The sequence below is a fragment of the Myxine glutinosa genome, chromosome 1 (genome assembly GCF_964187855.1).
Source record: "Myxine glutinosa chromosome 1, kmMyxGlut1.1, whole genome shotgun sequence".
In the NCBI taxonomy this organism is placed as follows: domain Eukaryota; kingdom Metazoa; phylum Chordata; class Myxini; order Myxiniformes; family Myxinidae; genus Myxine; species Myxine glutinosa.
This window is the reverse complement of record NC_136261.1, coordinates 315,053,250-315,072,529: the sequence shown is the minus strand read 5'-3', so window position 1 is coordinate 315,072,529 and position 19,280 is coordinate 315,053,250. Positions and strand designations below refer to the sequence as shown.

Below are 19,280 nucleotides of genomic sequence, written 5' to 3'. Positions count from 1 at the left end.
GATCCATTCAGTCATGTCTGAGAAAAATGGTGACACAGACAGACAGACCAACATCTCTCCCATATAGATTATACATATAGTAGATTGTACAGGGCCCAAAAATATTTTTTGTGTTGCAGTTTAAGAAACAGTTCATCGTTTCAAATGCAATGACATTAATATATGCAAATAGTTTGACCTATGAAGATAAAACATCTACAAAATATTAAAATGTAGCGTAAATTATCCCATTATTGCATTTGTGTGCTTCAGGTGGAATTCCAAGCACACGGTTAGAAGAGGGGAATGAAAATATAACAAACTAGAGCGATAATTGCTTTGCAATACGTGTCCCCTACCGATGTGATATTTTCTAAGTCCAAAAAGGCATAACTTTGTGAAAAATTGGACAAAACGCACTGAAAATCGAACTTCTTGTGTAACGTATCATAATAAAGCCATGTGCCAAGTTTCAGTTGAATATTTTGAAGAGTATGGGGAAAATAATCTGAAAAACCACCAGTGGGACAGACGATAGACGGACAGGTGGAGAGCAAACCTATAGACCCCATCCGATGAAATCGGCATGGGACTAACAAGGAAAGAAACTTGAAAAGAAGACCAAATTGTTCAAAACTCTGCTGCACACTAGTAAGTAATAATTATTTATCGGGTGAGTATTTTTTCACAAAGTAGTTTTAAATCAGACCCGTGAAAAATAACTTGTAATTGGGAAAAGTCATACTTACGTGTAAAAAGGCATCACTCACTGTAGCAATGGCCCGGTCAGTCAAGGCTAACCGCTCTGTGGTCGATATATTGGACTTGTGTATTGCTCTACAGGACTTTGCTATAGTTTGCGCTACAATTTTACATTTAAGCTCCAAATCGTACATTTGTATGTAAAAGTCGCTTTTGGGGGGATCATATGTGATATTCTTTCTACCATTATGTGGATAAAGTTTGCTTAGTAAGAAAAACAGCCCATTTATTGTGCTGATGCTCTTGTGATTAGAGAGTACGTCTCTGGAGATTAGATTAATTATAAAATTGAGCTTGAGTCCACAAATGTCATTGATTAACTTGCGAAATGCATTAGTCAAGTTATATTTCCGACACATTCATCTCCTCTTACTTTTGTTTGTTATATCGCTTGTTATATCGATACTTTGTTATATCGCTTGTTATATCGATACTTTGTTATATCGCTTGTTATATCGATAATTTGTTATATCGCTTGTTATATCGATACTTTGTTATATCGCTTGTTATATCGATACTTTGTTATATCGCTTGTTATATCGATACTTTGTTATATCGCTTGTTATATCGATAATTTGTTATATCGCTTGTTATATCGATAATTTGTTATATCGCTTGTTATATCGATAATTTGTTATATCGCTTGTTATATCGATACTTTGTTATATCGCTTGTTATATCGATACTTTGTTATATCGATACTTTGTTATATCGCTTGTTATATCGATACTTTGTTATATCGCTTGTTATATCGATACTTTGTTATATCGCTTGTTATATCGATAATTTGTTATATCGCTTGTTATATCGATACTTTGTTATATCGCTTGTTATATCGATACTTTGTTATATCGCTTGTTATATCGATACTTTGTTATATCGCTTGTTATATCGATAATTTGTTATATCGCTTGTTATATCGATACTTTGTTATATCGCTTGCAGCACAAGAACATGGGGCGACCTCTGGGCAATTCCACACAAATAAAAAATACAAAAAGAGACAATGGAAGAATCAACGGTTTATACAATTTAAACCTGGAATCCCAACATTGTGAGCTGCGTGCTCACTTGGGAATATAAAATACACCAACCTGAAACTTTGAATAGTAGAGTCGACTGTGTTTCAAAAGTATCATATAATGGAATCAAATGCAGACTTTGCAGGTATAAAATGGTGGTTAAAAAATCCAGGAGGCAAAAAGGCAAATCTAGCATAAAAAGCCAAATGTTCAACCCTGGCAGAAATTAACAGATGTTTTGTTTCCAAATGTTCTCAAGTGAATTTTTCATGCACATATCGTTTCTGAATATTTCTTCAGACCACCCTTACATATCCTGGCCGAGAAGGATTGCCAAAAGGTAAGTGCATTCGCCTATGAGCCGTCTATCCTGGGTTTGAATCTCGACCCAGCTATAAACTCATCCTGGTGTTTCTCAGGCAGGGCGATAAATCAATGTGTGTGCATCGTCCCTCGGATGGATGTTAAATTGACGACCCATCTGCCAGCGTTAGTTGGTGGAGGTTAAAGATCCCAGGGTGTCATTCACGAAGATTAGGGCAAGCTATCGCTGGCATCCGCAACAAATTACAAACATGTAGAGCTACATTCAAAGTACACCACCCCCATGCCAAATTAATAAATGACATATCATCAAGCTCGTGACTGCTGGGAAGGTGCCCAGCGATGCCGCTGTGCAGCACATGGAGACAAAATTGGGAGGGAGCGGAGTACAATAAATTGATTGATTAATTGATTAATTTTATATTTAAAATAAATAATTGATAATCATAAAATAATCAATTTCTTCATCAATTGGCTAACAGCATACCTAAACCACCACCGTTTTATCCGAATCTGTAACTTTTGGAAAAAGAATTAATTCGGTAATTAACAAAAAAAATCAATTAATTGATTAAAACCACCTTTAGAGGCCATTTTTCCCCGCAAGCGGGGAAACGGGGGTTGGCCTTTTTCGGGAACTGTGGTTGTTGTTGTTTTTCGGTCCCCCTTTTGAAGCAATGTTTTACGGCCGGATGCCCTTCCTGACGCCAACCCTTTTTGCCGCCTTTAACGACAAGCAGGGAATTACCAGTGAACTGGTACTCAATTTGCCGACCTCGGAAGGATGACAGGCTGAGTCAACCCCCCTGGCATTAATTCAGCGATTGACCGGTTATCTGGAACTTTCTGGAATCTGGAATCTGGAACTGGAACGGAACGGACTGGAAATTGATTAATCAAAAATATTCTTTGGAGCCAAATCACTTGGTCACTCTTGTCCAAATATGAGCTTTCGAGCTCAGAATGTGCCTGAGTATTGCTCATGTGAGAAAGAAAATAAATAAGGAATTAATAAATCTATAGTAATTAAGTAATTAATCAATTATGTGATTAATCAAAAAATAAAAAATAACGTTTTTGACAAAGCACTTGTTCAGTATTGTGGCCAAATTTCAGCTTCCTCGCTCAAAGGATGACTGAGATATCGCCCAGACAAACAAGAAAACAAGAAAACAAACAAAAGGAGTTAAAACTGAGTACGCCCTTTCGGCGCGCATCATCGCCGGGTACTAAATGTTAAGATGCCCTGGCGATGACATCATACAGTGCCTGGAGATGGAATAGGAAGGGGTGGAGTACAATTCCTCCCTGGACTGCTTAACATTCAGATACTGTTCAACAATTTACTTATTAGTTAATGTGCGTAACTTGAAATTCAGTTTGTTCATTAAAGTTTAAAAAACTAGTCACTGAAAATACTTCATAAAAAGAAAAACTGTGTCCCTCATTTTATTTTTATTATTATTATTACTATTATTGTAAATTATATGGGGTAAAAAGTTTATAATTAATCGATGCAGTAAAATCAGTTTATGTAAAGTAACTACTTTGGTTTATAAATTATGAGCAAATTAGTTGACATTGCTATGCAATAAACTATACTACACATTAAGCAAACATCTGTAGTGTCCAATTATCAGGATAATATGACCAAAAGTAGCACGTCTTTGGCCACAACACCAGCCCGTCCAACCAGAATACAGATGTCACAGGACTGGATGAGCCAGAAGCAGAACGGGTATATTAAACGGCCGCATCACTCACGAGGGACTTCTTGAATGTCCTTTTTGGGTTTTTTTGTGGCTTTTTGGCCGGGACTTTCAGGACAAAGACAAGCTACAAATCATTAATGGTTGATGTCACTCTCATGTACAGACTATCTCATCCCATGGGAATTTGTCAACCAAGGTATGCAGGCATTTAGACACTTATAGCAGGATAATGAATGGACAAAATACTTTTGAACTTTGAAATACAATCTTTTTGTGCTTTAGTTGTTGGTGTTGGTGTTTGTTACATTATGTGTGTTTACTAGCATTTAAAAAAAAAAAACCTACAGCATAAAATGAATTAACTTATTTAATGTGATTACATCTCCCTCCCAAATGCCCTCAAAGCATAACATCATGGATGGTGGGTACAATCATTTTTCTGAGCTGTTTCCTCAATTAGTAATAAGGTATTATTTGATAAGCCAGAACAGAAAGAGTTTGCACACAAGTAAAACTGATTGGTACTGTACAATGTGTTAAACTGCTGTTTACATGTGTGGTTTCAAGGCAAAATTAATATGACAGAATGATATTAACACGTATCAGCAAAAAAAATAATTAACATCCAATTGTTTGAACAACTTTTTCTTCCGCCTTGTTTTGCTTGTAGGAGCAGCCATGAAAAGCACATTGTGATGCATTTAGTTGTGTGAGCGATGTTTGTGATAGCTGTTAATGCTCACTGCTTCTGAACATGGGATCAAACACTCTCAAAAATAAAAAATAAAAATAATAATAAGAATACACAAATGGCAATAAAGCACATTTCCTGTCCAGGCTTAAAATTAAAAGCCTTCGGAAATCAACAAATTATTTAGCATGTTCGTTTGTTATTATTATTATTATTATTTTTAAAATAATCATTTATTATTTCCTATTTATTATTATTATTTGTTATTATTTCAAGGCTAACCCCTGTTCTAGCAGGGGAAATGGCCTTGAAATGCCTGTTGTATTATTTTTTATTATTTCCTATTTATTATCATTATTTATTATTATTATTATTTCAAGGCTAACCCCTGCTCTAGCAGGGGTTAGCCTTGAAATGCCTGTTGTATTATTTATTATTATTTCCTATTTATTATCATTATTTATTATTATTATTATCTGATCCATGATTATTATCATGGGGCCCGCAAGGCTAACCCCCGCTCTAGCGGGGAAAATTGCCTTAAAACGATCATTCATTCATTCATTCATTTATTATTGTTATTATTTATTATTATTTCAAGGCTAACACCTGCTCTAGCAGTGAAAATGGCCTTGAAATGCCTGTTGTATTATTTATTATTATTTCCTATTTATTATCATTATTTATTATTATTATTATTTATTATAATTTCAAGGCTAACCCCTGGTCTAGCAGTGAAAATGGCCTTGAAATGCCTGTTGTATTATTTATTATTATTTCCTATTTATTATCATTATTTATTATTATTATTATTATTTATTATTATTTCAAGGCTAACACCTGCTCTAGCAGTGAAAATGGCCTTGAAATGCCTGTTGTATTATTTATTATTATTTACTATTTATTATCATTATTTACTATTATTATTATTATTTATTATTATTATTTTTTATTTATTTATTATATTATTATTATTTATCCCACAAAATATGCAACATCCCACACGTTGCAACTTTTGAATTATATTTTATGGAAATCGCCCCAAACAAGGAATAAATCCACTCGAGGTAAGAGGCTAAAAACTTTGATCAAGATGAGACTTTACCATGAAATCACGAGATCAGAAGGAAGGCATTGGACCCCACTCAGTATTTTACTGAAACACAACAAACACTCTCCAGAGTGAAGGCCTTGCAAACATCGCTGACGGCTGAAAATAAAGTCCCTTTCATTCACAAGGACCCCTTACAGTGCAAAGATTGACAGGCAGCTATAACAGGCAGCAGCGTGTCCCTGCAGCGATAGTCCAGAATATCTTTAGAGAGGGCCATGAGAGCACGAGTTATAAGCTGCTTGTCGACGACTTTTGGGACGACGGAAAGCAACAAATTTCCAATGAACGGTCCTGTTGGTACGAATAAAGCACAAACCAGCCTCATATCTCGAATGATACACCATGATTTTATATTACAGGTGAACATAAATTTTCCGCCATAATACAAAATGAAGAAGCTTCTTTTCGAAATGCTACTTTTAATATTTCATAACATCCTCTTACAATAGTCAATCAATTCCCATTGCATCTGTCAAAAGCTCCAATTGCTTTTTTTTCTTCCAGTTCAGGCTGCATTAGACTTGCAGTTTGCAGATTTTGAAACACCACGATTGTAAAATTTGACTGTGATGAAAGCATTACACAGGTGTTGTGACTAACCAGACAAGCAGGGAAATTATACTAAACAGTGAGTCTAGAAAGATTTGACTGGAAAGGGGAAAAAAGCATTATTAGCGAATTAAGAATATTTCATACCAAACACAACAACAGATGCTTGACTTTCATGAGACATTAAACGTATTCATTACTGCTTCTCAAAAGTTTAACTTGAACAAAGGGCACATCTAAGCCATTATGTGAGTGGGAATCCATTAAGCAACATCCAATGTGTACATTCAAATAATACCCAGCTTTGTTGAAAGGCTGTTTCAAGACTGTTATGCTACAGCTGTTGCAAAACAGTGCAATTTGTTCGCCAACTTATGCGTCGATTTTCCCCACAAGACCTCCGACCTAATCGTTGCCATAACCTCATGCGTCATTTCACTCAAACAAATTAACCTTCACAATCGATTCAAAATATGACACAGTCAATTGTGACTTTTGATGACAATTAGAAAAATTTAATTGTTTCAGGAAAAAAGAAACAGAATCTGACCTACAGAATGTGACAGCTGGATCAACGTCCTCTCTGCAAAATGGAGTGCTCCATGATGCAGCATGCCGGTGTGCACCAAAGCCAACTACAAGTGCAATGTTTAGTTTAGAAGCTATACCTGGTGGTAAAAGCCATGAGTGCATAACTCCGAGACCATTATGAATTCCCAAATTATTCCGATGCATAACATGAAAAGGCCTATAATAAAACTAACAGTATTTCTGCAGGCAAGAGTATTATGAAGAAGAAGATAAATATGGAAAAATAAATAAAGGATATACATTTAAACTTAAATTTAAGGGAAAAAAATTAATACTGTATACACAACAAAAATCAGAATAATGAAAGCAACTTCATTAAATAGGAATAAGTAATAAATAACCCCAATCATCGATGTTCAACAAAGTCTCACGAACTGATCTTTGGTCATGTCAGAAGAAACAAGCAAAATAATGGATCACATGTAAAAAAAAAAAGTGGGAGACTAACTAAATACAAGGTTAAAGGGAGGAGAATAAAATTATGGCACAAAAAAGAGGAAGTTACAATGGCCACAAAAAGAAGCAAAAAAGAAAGTGAATGTTAACAGATACTTCCTAAACTCCTTTCCTTTTTTGAATCACTTTTGGAGCCATGGTTAAGGCGGCATGCAGTTGTGGGCTGCGCAGGGCAGGATAACATGTTACCGGCGACTGTCCAGCCTGGAAATGAAGCCAAGGCCCATGACCCTTCCAAGTTTGGCTGTCAGCTGAGCACCGAGTGCCAAAGACATGAGTGAGATTGCTGCTAGCCTGGCGTATGAAAGTCTGCACTCACTCACTTTCTTGTGTTCCTCTGCTGGCCTGCACTATTCCAGCAGCTTTGGCATGGTCTGACAGGTTTCCTTTGTGGGATAAAGCCAGTTTCTCCAGCTCTTACTCCTTTGACTTTTTTGTAGTGGTCCACTACTTATGAGTAGTGGACCCTGTGTGCATATATCTACCTATCTCTCTCGTACATCTAACTACATATATATATATATATATATATATATATATATATATATATATATATATATATATATATATATATATATATATATATATATATATATATATATATATATATATATATATATATATACAGTCATGTGAAAAAGTAAGTACACCCCATGTAAAGTTTTGACTTTTTCAACATATTTCAACATACAGCTATTTGATCTTCATTTCAACAATATTGATAGATAAAGGTGATATAATATAACAAATATCATGAAACATTTACATTTTCTAGTCCATTGTATAATTTAAATAAACATAAATGCAAATTTCGCATGTGGAAAAAGTAAGTGCACCCTTGGCTCTAATAGGTCGTATTGCCCCCTTTGGCAGAAACAACCTCAAGTAGGCGTTTCTTATAACTGTCTACCAGTCTCTGACATCGACTGGGAGACATTTTTGCCGACTCCATGCAGAATTCTTTCAGCTGTGCGATGTTTGAGGGGTTTCTTGCATGCACAGCTCGTTTCAAATCCCCCCACAACATCTCGATGGGATTTAGATCCGGGCTTTGACTTGGCCATTCCAGAACCCTCCATTTCTTTCTTTTCAGCCATTCCTTGGTGGAATTACTGGTATGTTTAGGGTCATTGTCATGTGGCAAGGTCCACCTTCGGTTGAGCTTCGACTTTCCGACAGATGGCCTCACATTATCCTCAAGCACCCTCTGGTACAATGAAGAATTCATAGTGGATTCTATGATGGTGAACTGCCCAGGCCCTGATGCAGCAAAGCTGCCCCAAACCATAATATTTCCACCACCATGCTTTACAGTTAGTATCAGGTTCTTGTAGTCAAATGCTGTCTTTGGTTTTCGCCAAACATGTCTTCTGGTACTGTGGCCAAATAGCTCTACCTTTGACTCATCTGTCCAGAGCACATTGTTCCAGAAGTGCTGGTCTTTGCCTAGGTGTTCATTGGCAAACTTTAGTCTTGCCCTGATGTTCTTTCTGGACAGCAAAGGTTTCCTCCTGGCACACCTCCCATGTAGATCAAATTTGTGCCGCCTCTTTCTAATGGTAGACTCGTGCACTTTGACATCAACAGTGGCAAGAGCTACCTGTAAGTCCCGTGATGACATTCTGGGGGTTCTTGGAGACTTCTTTCAGCATCTTGCGGTCTGCTCTCATGCTGAACTTGCTGGGGCGGCCTGGCCTGAACAAGTTGGCAGTTGTTTGGAATCTTCTCCACTTGTAGATGTTCTTCCGGACAGTTGAATGATTGATTTCAAATTGTTTGAAGATCTTTTTAAATCCCTTCCCAGACTCGTAGGCATCTATAACCTTCTTTCTGAAGGCCTCAGAGAGCTCTTTTAATCTAGGCATGGTGATGCCGCACACTTCAACAACAAAGAGCAAACCAAACTAAATGTCTGAGGTTTAAATAAGACAGGTTCCTCCAAGATCCTCTCTAACGATGTTCTAATCATTTGCACCTGAGCTGGTGCACCTGATTCTAATTTTAGGTATTTGAAGTAGTGATAAATGTAGTGGTGTACTTACTTTTCCACATGTGAAATTTGCATTTATGTTTATTGAAATTATACAATGGACTACAAAATGTAAATGTTTCATGATATTTGTTATATTCTATCACCTTTATCTATCAATATTGTTGAAATGAAGATCAAATAGCTGTATGTTGAAATATGTTGAAAAAGTCAAAACTTTACATGGGGTGTACTTACTTTTTCACGTGACTGTATATATATATGTCTATATCTCTCCTGTCAGGGTATTTTTCACAACTTTCATTTTGGCCATGCTTGCCCTGATAATGGAGCGATGAAGGTAGAAAGAGCACAATCCATGACCAGTGTTCATGTGAATTTGTGAATATTCATTTTATCATTGCAAACTGCCCCATTTTAAAGTGTAGTTGACAGGAATGCTCAGTGGAGATCTCACACTGGAATGGTGATTCTCTTTGGTTGAGCCTTTTTCCCATCCGATTTCATCTTCTTTGTGAGAGATCCACGCATTCGTTATGCAAATTATATGCATGGACTTAAAACAATTATCTTTCCTGGCCTTTCCTTCATGCTTTTTTTCTCTTCTTCTCTATCTCTACTTCATTTTTATTGTCTTTTTAATTTAATGTCATTAATCCTGATCTTCATCAATGACCTCTCTGACTCTGGTAAACCCCCTTTATCGATTCGCTGATGACTCCACCCTCTGCTGTACCATCCCTCATTCTTCAGACAGACAGGCTACAGCTTCTTCCCTCTCTTCATACCTTGACAAAATCACAAGCTGGTCAAACACTTGAAATATGTCTTTCAATCCTGACAAATCTCTTTCTCTTTCTCTCTCCCTCGCTCCATGTGTCTCTCCATCTCCATCTCCATCTCCATCTCCATCTCCATCTCCATCTCTCTCTCTCTCTCTCTCTCTCTCTCTCTCCAAAAGGACTGTCTGGAAACCCCCCACTCCTTCACATCTACTTTCTTAACAATCCACTTGAGGAAGTTCAGTCACTCAAACTCCTGGGTCCCACTATCAGCCACAATCTATCTTGTGCCAACCACATTCCAACGTTGGCCTCCAAAGCCAGCCACTGACTGGGAATCCTCATCATGCAAAGTCCTTCATTGGTACACCTGACCTACAATCTACCTACAAGGCCTTCAACCGCAGCTTGATGGATGGAGTACTGCTCCGCCCCCTCTGGTCTAGCTCCCCTGCCTCACACCTTGCTCAGCTAGACGCCATGGAAAGCAAGGCCTTCAAGGTAAATGGAATGTTCCGCACTGAAGCAAAGTCTATGGTCCTTTCGCTTTCCTATCGCAGACAGGTCGGTGGTCTCTGTCTTCTACTCCCTCCTTTCTGGTCTTGCACCCTTTGCTCTTTCCATGCTTTGTCCCCCCAGGTTTCGACAGAGCTCACATGGTCCACCATCAGCCCCCTTCTGGTGAAACTACCTTCATCCAGAATCACTGCTCACCTCTGCTCATTTGTTCCTCTTTTTCCCCATCTCGGGAACCAACTTCCACATCCTCTTCAATCTCATTCTTTCCTCGAAGTATTCAAGATGTTCACCACCATCTCAGATCGTCCCAATCCGAAACCATGTCAACCCCCTCACCCCCTCCCCCCCAAGCCCTCAACCTTCCAAATTTCCAGTCTTTTCTTCTGCATCCATCCTGTCCTCCCCATGCCATTGTTTGTCTGAATCTTCCTCAATCTATTTTGTGCTTCAACTCCGCTGTTGGTGTCTCCCATCTCTCAACTATTCCTTTTGTTCTTTTCTGTCCTGAACCCTTCAATTTTCTAGCTCTTCCATGAGCCTGGACTCTGTATACAAAAAATTGCCTTTCTGTGTTTGTTTAATTTCTGTCTTTTTTTTTTCTTTAAACTTTTTCCAGTGATTGTTTTTGTGTTTCCAACACCTTCACATTCTTTGAGTCCTTGAGCACTCAGGGTGTATTTTCTCATGTGTTTCTTGTTGATTGTTTTCTCCTGTTGATGAAACTGCTAAGGTGCTTCAGTGTCCAGGAATGAATATTTTAAAAAGTATGCTTGAAAACTGCCCCAGGGGGATTGTGGTTATTACGTCCACAAACAAAGATGGACGGAGGTTATGTTTCCCCCGTCTGTCTATATGTCTGTCTGTCTATCTGTTTGTCGGCTTGTCTGTGAGCAAGATATCTCAAAAGGTTATGGATGGATTCGGTTGAAACTTGGTGGAGAGGTTGGGTGTGTGACGAGGACAAACTGGTTCGATTTTGTTGAAGATCCAGATCCGCATACTACAATTCTTTAAGTGATTCTTCACCATTGAGAGATAGGGCAAAAACCATATATAGCACGATATCTCAAAAAGTTCAGGACAGGTTCGGACGGAACCTGGTGAACAGGTTGGGGGCGCAACCAGGACGAATTTATTCAATTGTGTTGAAGATCCAGATCCGGATCCGTAACTCTGATGAAATATACAGTCGAACAGTTCACAGGCCTAGCCAATAGCCTAGAATTTCACAACTAAGGTAGAACCACATCTGTCCAACAATGAAGCTTGAAAGTCCTGACATAAACATTGCACTTTGTAGTTCAATTGTTTCTTTCTCTCCTTCTTTCTTTCGTTCTCTCTTTGTATCTTTCTGTCGATCTCTTTCTTCTTTGAAAATAGCTAGCTTTGGAATTAATTCGATAAAAACAAACATCCAAGCCATGCACAGTAAGGCTGTAAATCGAACACGTAAACACTTAAACAAAGGAAACGTCCATACTTTTGCCTGTTTATACAAATGCAAAGGCACTGATGTACTATTATGAGTTACATTTCAAGACTATTGACTCCCAATTCCAGGAATTTCCTTAATGTGTTTCCCCTGCTGCCCTCTCGTCCCCACACACAGGATCCCTTTACTCCACGGGCACTCACCTTCACCATGCCATGTGCCTGAATGAGAGCTTCCAGCAGAGGATCGTCCCTGACTATAGAACTCTTCCCCTGGACTGTCCAGTTCTTCCTCCAAGCTGCCCTTTAGTCTCTTCACACTACCACCAAATGCAAGCACGTGTATGTGAAAAAAAAAAAAAAAATGAATGAGTAGATAATCACGTGATCTGTATGTTATCACTAAGATTTTGACCTATTAACACAGTAATCATAGAGAGAGAAAGAGCATCAAAGTTAAAAAAAATAATACATGGTATTCAATACACAGTTGCTCAACCAATTCATAATACGCAGACACAATTAGTTGCATGTCTGTTATAAAGGTGCCCTGTGTTAATAAACATTAATAATTATAATCATAATCCTATTTAAGAGTCTGACATTATCACAACGGCCTAAGTGTATGCTCAAGCTGATCGTTCAATGGTGATGAATAATAACATTAACAAGGTTCTCAGGAGAAAGGATGGTAACCCCTGATGTGCTCGACTCATTTATTTAACTTGTGAATCTGCACTGTTTGACTACAAAGCCCACTATTCGGAAACATCACAAAAAAATATTTAATATCTCCAAGTAAGTGCAAATACATGGGAAGTGTGATTTCATTCAACCTTTAAATAAGTAGGCAGTTGTGTTCAGGTTTTAAACTACTTGTGCTCAGGTGAGCTCAAAAGAAAACTACCGACTGAGGTGTTGCTGTTGTTGATAATAATTCATCAACGCAATAACAAGTGAACTCCTCTCTATAAAAATGGCACCAAACATTTCTATAAAGGGTTTAAATAGATCATGCAGTTATCAAAGAACTTCTCTCGAAGCGTTACTTGCCATATCCACGGAGAACAGACAAACTATGCTTTTTGATTTTTAGACATTTCAGGTACACTAGAGGTTGCTAGAAGATGTTCTTCTCTCCCACCTTTGCTCTCTCTGACCTTTAATAACTAGAGAGTTCATAGAACATAATACCTCGTGCAGTGTTCAGGTCCATAGGCTACTTCACTTTTAATAAAATAATGATTTTAAACACGTTGACTGCGACTATGAGTATACTCGTAGTGCTGGGTGTACCACGATGAGTACTCTCGGAGAAATTATTACGCTATTATATTGTAAACAGCATATGCTGCCATGCCAGACATCACAACAAAGGATCTGTCTGCTGGCAGTTCGGTGAACATAAATATTTGTAATGATCAGGATCATTATTGTCAGTCTCCATGAGAAGTTCATCAGCATTCATACATATGCCATTTTGAAGGGCAATGACAAGTAGCCCAAAAAAGAAAGAACACGTGGCACTCAGCACACGAGATGTACCATGAGCAATGACGTAATACCAGTCAATTCAGTGCTAAAAATAGTCCTACCAGATAGCTCGTACCTGGCATACAAAATGAAAATCTTGGCCCACTGCCTGCTACGAGTTTTCTCACAACGTAAGATTTCCCCAGCAATGGGTAAGAAATTAACTTAGATTTTCTGCTCATAGAAGGGTAAAATTTGGAAATAAAGTATATGCACATGCATACTTGGTTTGTGAGTGGGAGTGGTGTATACCACAAGAGGTGACGTTTAACTGTCTTGTTAAAGATATTTTTTTAAATCCAGAAGTTTAACGCTACTGAAGCAGTCTTATACTTCACCTTCTACACTAATAAGATGTTCTTGAGTCACAGTTTAGAAGATGGAGGCATTATTTATCACCATAGATGTATATAGTCATATGGCAGCTTCCTCTGCACCTCTTCGTCTTCTTCTTCACACCCGATGGCAAAAATATTATCTCACTCCTCTCTGCGCATGTGCGATCAGAACTAATTCAGAGCCAAAGTTGTCTTTCTATTTATGGTATCTGCATTATATTCTTTCCATTTTTATATCTTCTCCTCTTTCTCCTCTCCCCTCTCTCCCCTCTCTCTCCTCTCCCCTCTCTCTCCTCTCTTGCCTCTCCCCTCTCTCTCCTCTCTTGCCTCTCCCCTCTCTCTCCTCTTCCCTCTCTCTCCTCTTCCCTCTCTCTCCTCTCTCGTCTCTCTCTCCTCTTCCCTCTCTCTCCTCTTCCCTCTCTCTCCTCTCTCGTCTCTCTCTCCTCTTCCGTCTCTCTCCTCTCCCCTCTCTGTCTCTCCTCTCTGTCTCACTTCTTTGCTCTCTGTGTCTCCTCTCTGTGTCTCCTCTCTGTGTCTCCCCTCTGTGTCTCCCCTCCGTGTCTCCCCTCTGTGTCTCCTCTCTGTGTCTCCTCTCTGTGTCTCCTCTCTGTGTCTCCTCTCTGTGTCTCCCCTCTGTGTCTCCCCTCTGTGTCTCCCCTCCGTTTCTCCTCTCTGTGTCTCCTCTCCGTGTCTCCTGTCCATCTCCCCTCTCCATCTCCCCTCTCCATCTCTCCTCCCTGTCTCCCCTCCCTCTCTTCCTTCTCTCCCATCTCTCTCCTCTCTCTCCTCTCTCTCCTCTCTCTGCTCTCTCTCCTCTCTCTCCTCTCTCTGCTCTCCTCTCTTCCTTCTCTCCCATCTCTCTCCTCTCTCTGCTCTCTCTGCTCTCTCTCCTCTCTCTGCTCTTTCTCCTCTCTCTGCTCTTTCTCCTCTTTCCCCTCTCTCTGCTCTTTCTCCTCTCTCTGCTCTCTCTGCTCTCCCTCCTCTCTCTGCTCTTTCTCCTCTCTCTGCTCTCTCTGCTCTCTCTCCTCTCTCTGCTCTCTGTCCTCTCTCTGCTCTCTCTCCTCTCTCTCTCCTCTCTTTCTCTCCTCTCTCACCTATCTCTCTCCTCTCGTCCCTCTTTCCCCTCTTTCTCATCTCACTCTCTTCTCTTTCTTCCCTCTCTCTGTCTGTGCCTCTACTTCTCTCCCCTCCCTCCATCCTGACCAAAAAATGGAACATGCTGCTTCTTTGCTTGACGCTCAGCATTTAAAAATGGATGGAGCATGGACAAACAACCAGGGGAAGGCAACCATTGTGCACGCTTGATGGGCCTGATAGCCTACTCTTGGGTCAAAGTTCATTGTAAGGGAACTCATAATATCATTATATTGTATTGAAGATCATTCCTTCCATCTATGCAAAATCTTTTTCTCTTTTTTTTATCCCACACAATCCCATTAATAATACTCTGTGGAATTGTGCATATGAAAGAATAATTCATCAATTGTTTTTATTAATGTCATTGGTGTTATTAATCTCTCTGCTTCATTCGGGTTCCCCTCTGTTCGTGTGCCCGATTCGGGTTCGTGTGCCCGAACCCTGGTGTTGGGCTAGCGGTTAGGGTGCTGGCTTGGGATCCTAGGATCCTGGGTTCGAATCCCGGTCGATCGCTGAATTAACGCCAGGGGGGTTGACTCAGCCTGTCATCCTTCCGAGGTCGGCTAATTGAGTACCAGGTCACTGGTAATTCCCTGTTTGTCGTTAAAGGCGGCAAAAAGGGTTGGCGTCAGGAAGGGCATCCGGCCGTAAAACATTGCTTCAAAAAGGGGACCAAAAAACAACAACCACGGTTCCCGAAAAAGGCCAACCCCCGCTTTGCGGGGAAAAATGGCCTCTAAAGGTGGTTTATTGGTGTTATTAATGCTGTTGTTATTGCTGTTGTAAAATTCACAATTCCCATTGGTTTGTTGACGAGGTGACATTTTGTGGTGAGGAAACTTCTACCTCAGCGATAAAGTCAACCATCAGAATTACCGCATTTGGTTCCCGAACTAGAATGATTAAATCTTTCACATATCAACTTGTACCAGCAAGACGAAGCTCCCTGCCACTATGCTTCGCATATGCGACGGTTGTTGAATGATGTTTTCCCAGATAAGTGGATTGGTAGACGTGGACCAATTTCTTGGCCACCTTGCTCGCTTGACCCCATTGGACTACATTTTATGGGGCCATGTAAAACTGTTGGTTAATCATCAAAACCATTCTTTGGATGAACTTAGCGCTGCAATCACAACTTCATTAAATTACTCAGCAGCAATTGGAGAACGCTTTCAACAAGATGGAACATCAGATTGAATGATGTTTTATGAAACGTGGTGATTATATTGAAGCCTAAAAAATTCTACTGTATTGAGTATAAACTTTATAAAGTATGCCTTCATGCATTTATAGCTTGTTTCTCTCACATGTACATCAAAAGTCAAAAAAAAATTCCAGCTTGCACTAGGACTTTATGTGGCTTGCTGCTCCTTCAGGTTAGGGGGTTGAATACATGATTTAACCGACTATGTTTGCATGGTCACAAGTAAACAAATGTGTGGGATGTCACCCTGAGGAGGCCAAAATGGTAAAGCCTTGGTTGACGGCTCCAGAGGCCTTTACTTGTGACCTTTAAAATCCTTGGTCTTTAAAAAATAGACTCGAGTGTGGCTTGCGGAAGCCATCCGTAATCTGAAGTGAAGCGGTGTGCATGCTGCTATTATTACTATATTAATTATTATTATGAGCACATGGTGGGTGATTGATGTCATGTTGCCTTTTATCGGCCAGAAGGGCATGTTTTATTTACATATACACATACATATAAAGTACAGCTAATATATAATGCTAATTATAACCACTGACTGACTGACTGACTCACTGACTGATATTAAAGTTTGGTAGCTTCCGGGTGTCAAGGAAAGCTGAAATTTGGCGAGCTGATGGACATCGAAGCCGGTACACCGGGAAAAATCACAGAACCATCGGAAAGCGTCTGTAAATGAATATTTCCAAAAAGAACCATAAACGCGTCAATAAAAAATATGATAAAATAAAGCTCAATCTATTTTTAGCATTTGAAAATTGTAATTTTTACAACAGTAAACTGTCAAATAACCATGACAATAATTTTCGTAAATGAAAAAAGCAAAAGCGTAAAAAAACTGCAAAAGTGTTTGCAAAAACAAACCTCAATCGATATCTAGCATTAACATCGACATTATTTATTATGTATATCTTCCGGTATGCACCTATGTCTCCTGTGTGTATGTCCCGAAGGAGTTTTTGTTTCTGAAATTTTAAGAAATTTTTTTTTGGAAAATGTTTGAAAAAACTTCTTTTTTTTTCAGTGAGCTGATCCACACTCGTGTGTGTGTGTGTGTGTGTGTGTGTGTATATATATATATATACATATATATATATATATGTGTGCAGTGTCTGTGTTGTCTTGACATTGAACTACTCCCTCAAACTTTTGTGAAATCGTACCAAACTTCTGGTATGCACCTATCTCTCCCGTGTGTATGTCCTAAGGGTAATTTTTATTGAAGTTTTTTTTTTTTTAAGGAAGTATTTTTAGGAAAAAAAAATTGAACAAAAATTATTTTTCCAACTTAAATCTTCAACTCCAATTGTTTATAAAATGTAATATCACGTATATTACAAATACATTTGTGCAAAATAATTGTTTGTATTATGATTGGTGTAAACCATGACAAAACAGCAACTCAGGTACAGTCATCTTTCTATATATCTACATACCTGGGCAGTGTCTGTGTTGTCACTGAAGTACTCCCTCAAACTTTTGTTTCTGTGGTTGTGAAGTGTTTTTAATAACGTGGTGGTGAGGTGTTTTGAATTACTTGGTGGTGAGGAGTTTTGAATTATGTGGTGGTGAGGTGTTTTGAATTACTTGGTGGTGAGGTGTTTTGAATTACGTGGTGGTGAGGTGTTTTGAATTACTTGGTGGTGAGGTGTTTTGAATTACTTGGTGGTGAGGTGTTTTGAATTACGTGGTGGTGAGCTGTTTTGAATTACTGGGTGGTGAGGTGTGTTGAATTTTGTGGTGGTGAGGTGTTTTGAATTATGTAGTGGTGAGTTGTTTTGAATTATGTAGTGGTGAGGTGTTTTTAAATTACGTGGTGGTGAGGTCGTTTGAATTACGTGGTGGTGAGGTGTTTTGAATTACTTGGTGGTGAGGTGTTTTGAATTATGTGGTGGTGAGGTGTTTTGAATTACTTGGTGGTCAGGTGTTTTGAATTACGTGGTGGTGAGGTGTTTTGAATTACTTGGTGGTGAGGTGTTTTGAATTACTTGGTGGTGAGGTGTTTTGAATTACGTGGTGGTGAGATGTTTTGAATTACTGGGTGGTGAGGTGTGTAGAATTTTGTGGTGGTGAGGTGTTTTGAATTATGTAGTGGTGAGTTGTTTTGAATTATGTAGTGGTGAGGTGTTTTGAATTACGTGGTGGTGAGGTCGTTTGAATTACGTGGTGGTGAGGTGTTTTGAATTACGTAGTGGTGAGGTGTTTTGAATTTCGTGGTGGTGAGGTGTTTTGAATTACTTGGTGGTGAGGTGTTTTGAATTACGTCGTGGTGAGGTGTTTTTAGTTTCGTGGTGGTGAGGTGTTTTGAATTACATGGTGGTGAGGTGTTTTGAATTACGTGGTGGTGAGGTTCGCGAATTACGCGAATTGCGTGGTGGTGCGGCCCAAATTTCCAAATTCTCGAATTACGTGGTGGTGAGGTGTAATCGACCCAAACTTCCAGTCTGCGCCTACCATCCCAGTATGTGCTGAGTATGTGCTGTTATTTTCCAGTATGAGGGGTTTTTTTTTTTTTGTTTGTTTTTTTTCAACCTAAATCTTCAACCTAAATTGCATATAAAAATGGAATATCACAAACACTACAAATAATTTTTTGCAAAATAATTGTTTGTATTACGATTGGTGTAAATCATGACAACACAGAAACTCAGGTACAGTCATTATCCTCAGCTAAAACAAGCCCGTTCATCTGTATCAACGCGTGGAAAGGCAAGCGTAGTGAGCCGAGCCAAGCTAGTACATATATATATATATATACATATATATATATACAGTCACGTGAAAAAGTAAGTACACCCCATGTAAAGTTTTGACTTTTTCAACATATTTCAACATACAGCTATTTGATCTTCATTTCAACAATATTGAGAGATAAAGGTGTTATAATATAACAAATATCATGAAACATTTACATTTTGTAGTCCTTTGTATAATTTAAATAAACATAAATGCAAATTTCGCATGTGGAAAAAGTAAGTACACCCTTGGCTCTAATAGGTGGTATTGCCCCCTTTGGCAGAAACAACCTCAAGTAGGCGTTTCTTATAACTGTCTACCAGTCTCTGACATCGACTGGGAGAAATTTTTTCCCACTCCACGCAGAATTCTTTCAGCTATGCAATGTTTGAGGGGTTTCTTGC

At 38.8% G+C, this 19,280-nt stretch overlaps 1 protein-coding gene across 10 annotated transcripts in view; it reads right to left on the bottom strand.

Moving 5' to 3' along the window:
• The window catches only part of LOC137440265 (nuclear factor 1), a 409,428-nt gene that overhangs the window by 209,412 nt on the left and 180,736 nt on the right, over positions 1-19,280 (bottom strand). For 5 of the 10 annotated variants that reach the window (XM_068136582.2, XM_068136589.2, XM_068136569.2 and 2 more), the window contains exons 6-7: positions 12,127-12,242; positions 6,708-6,788 (exon numbers count right to left, since the gene is read on the bottom strand). In XM_068136582.2, coding sequence (XP_067992683.1) covers positions 6,708-6,788; positions 12,127-12,242 — 197 coding nt within the window. Of the gene's footprint in view, positions 1-5,700; positions 5,896-6,703; positions 6,789-12,126; positions 12,243-19,280 lie in introns of those variants that run through there. The other 5 variants (XM_068136615.2, XM_068136622.2, XM_068136596.2 and 2 more) reach the window with 3 other exon arrangements.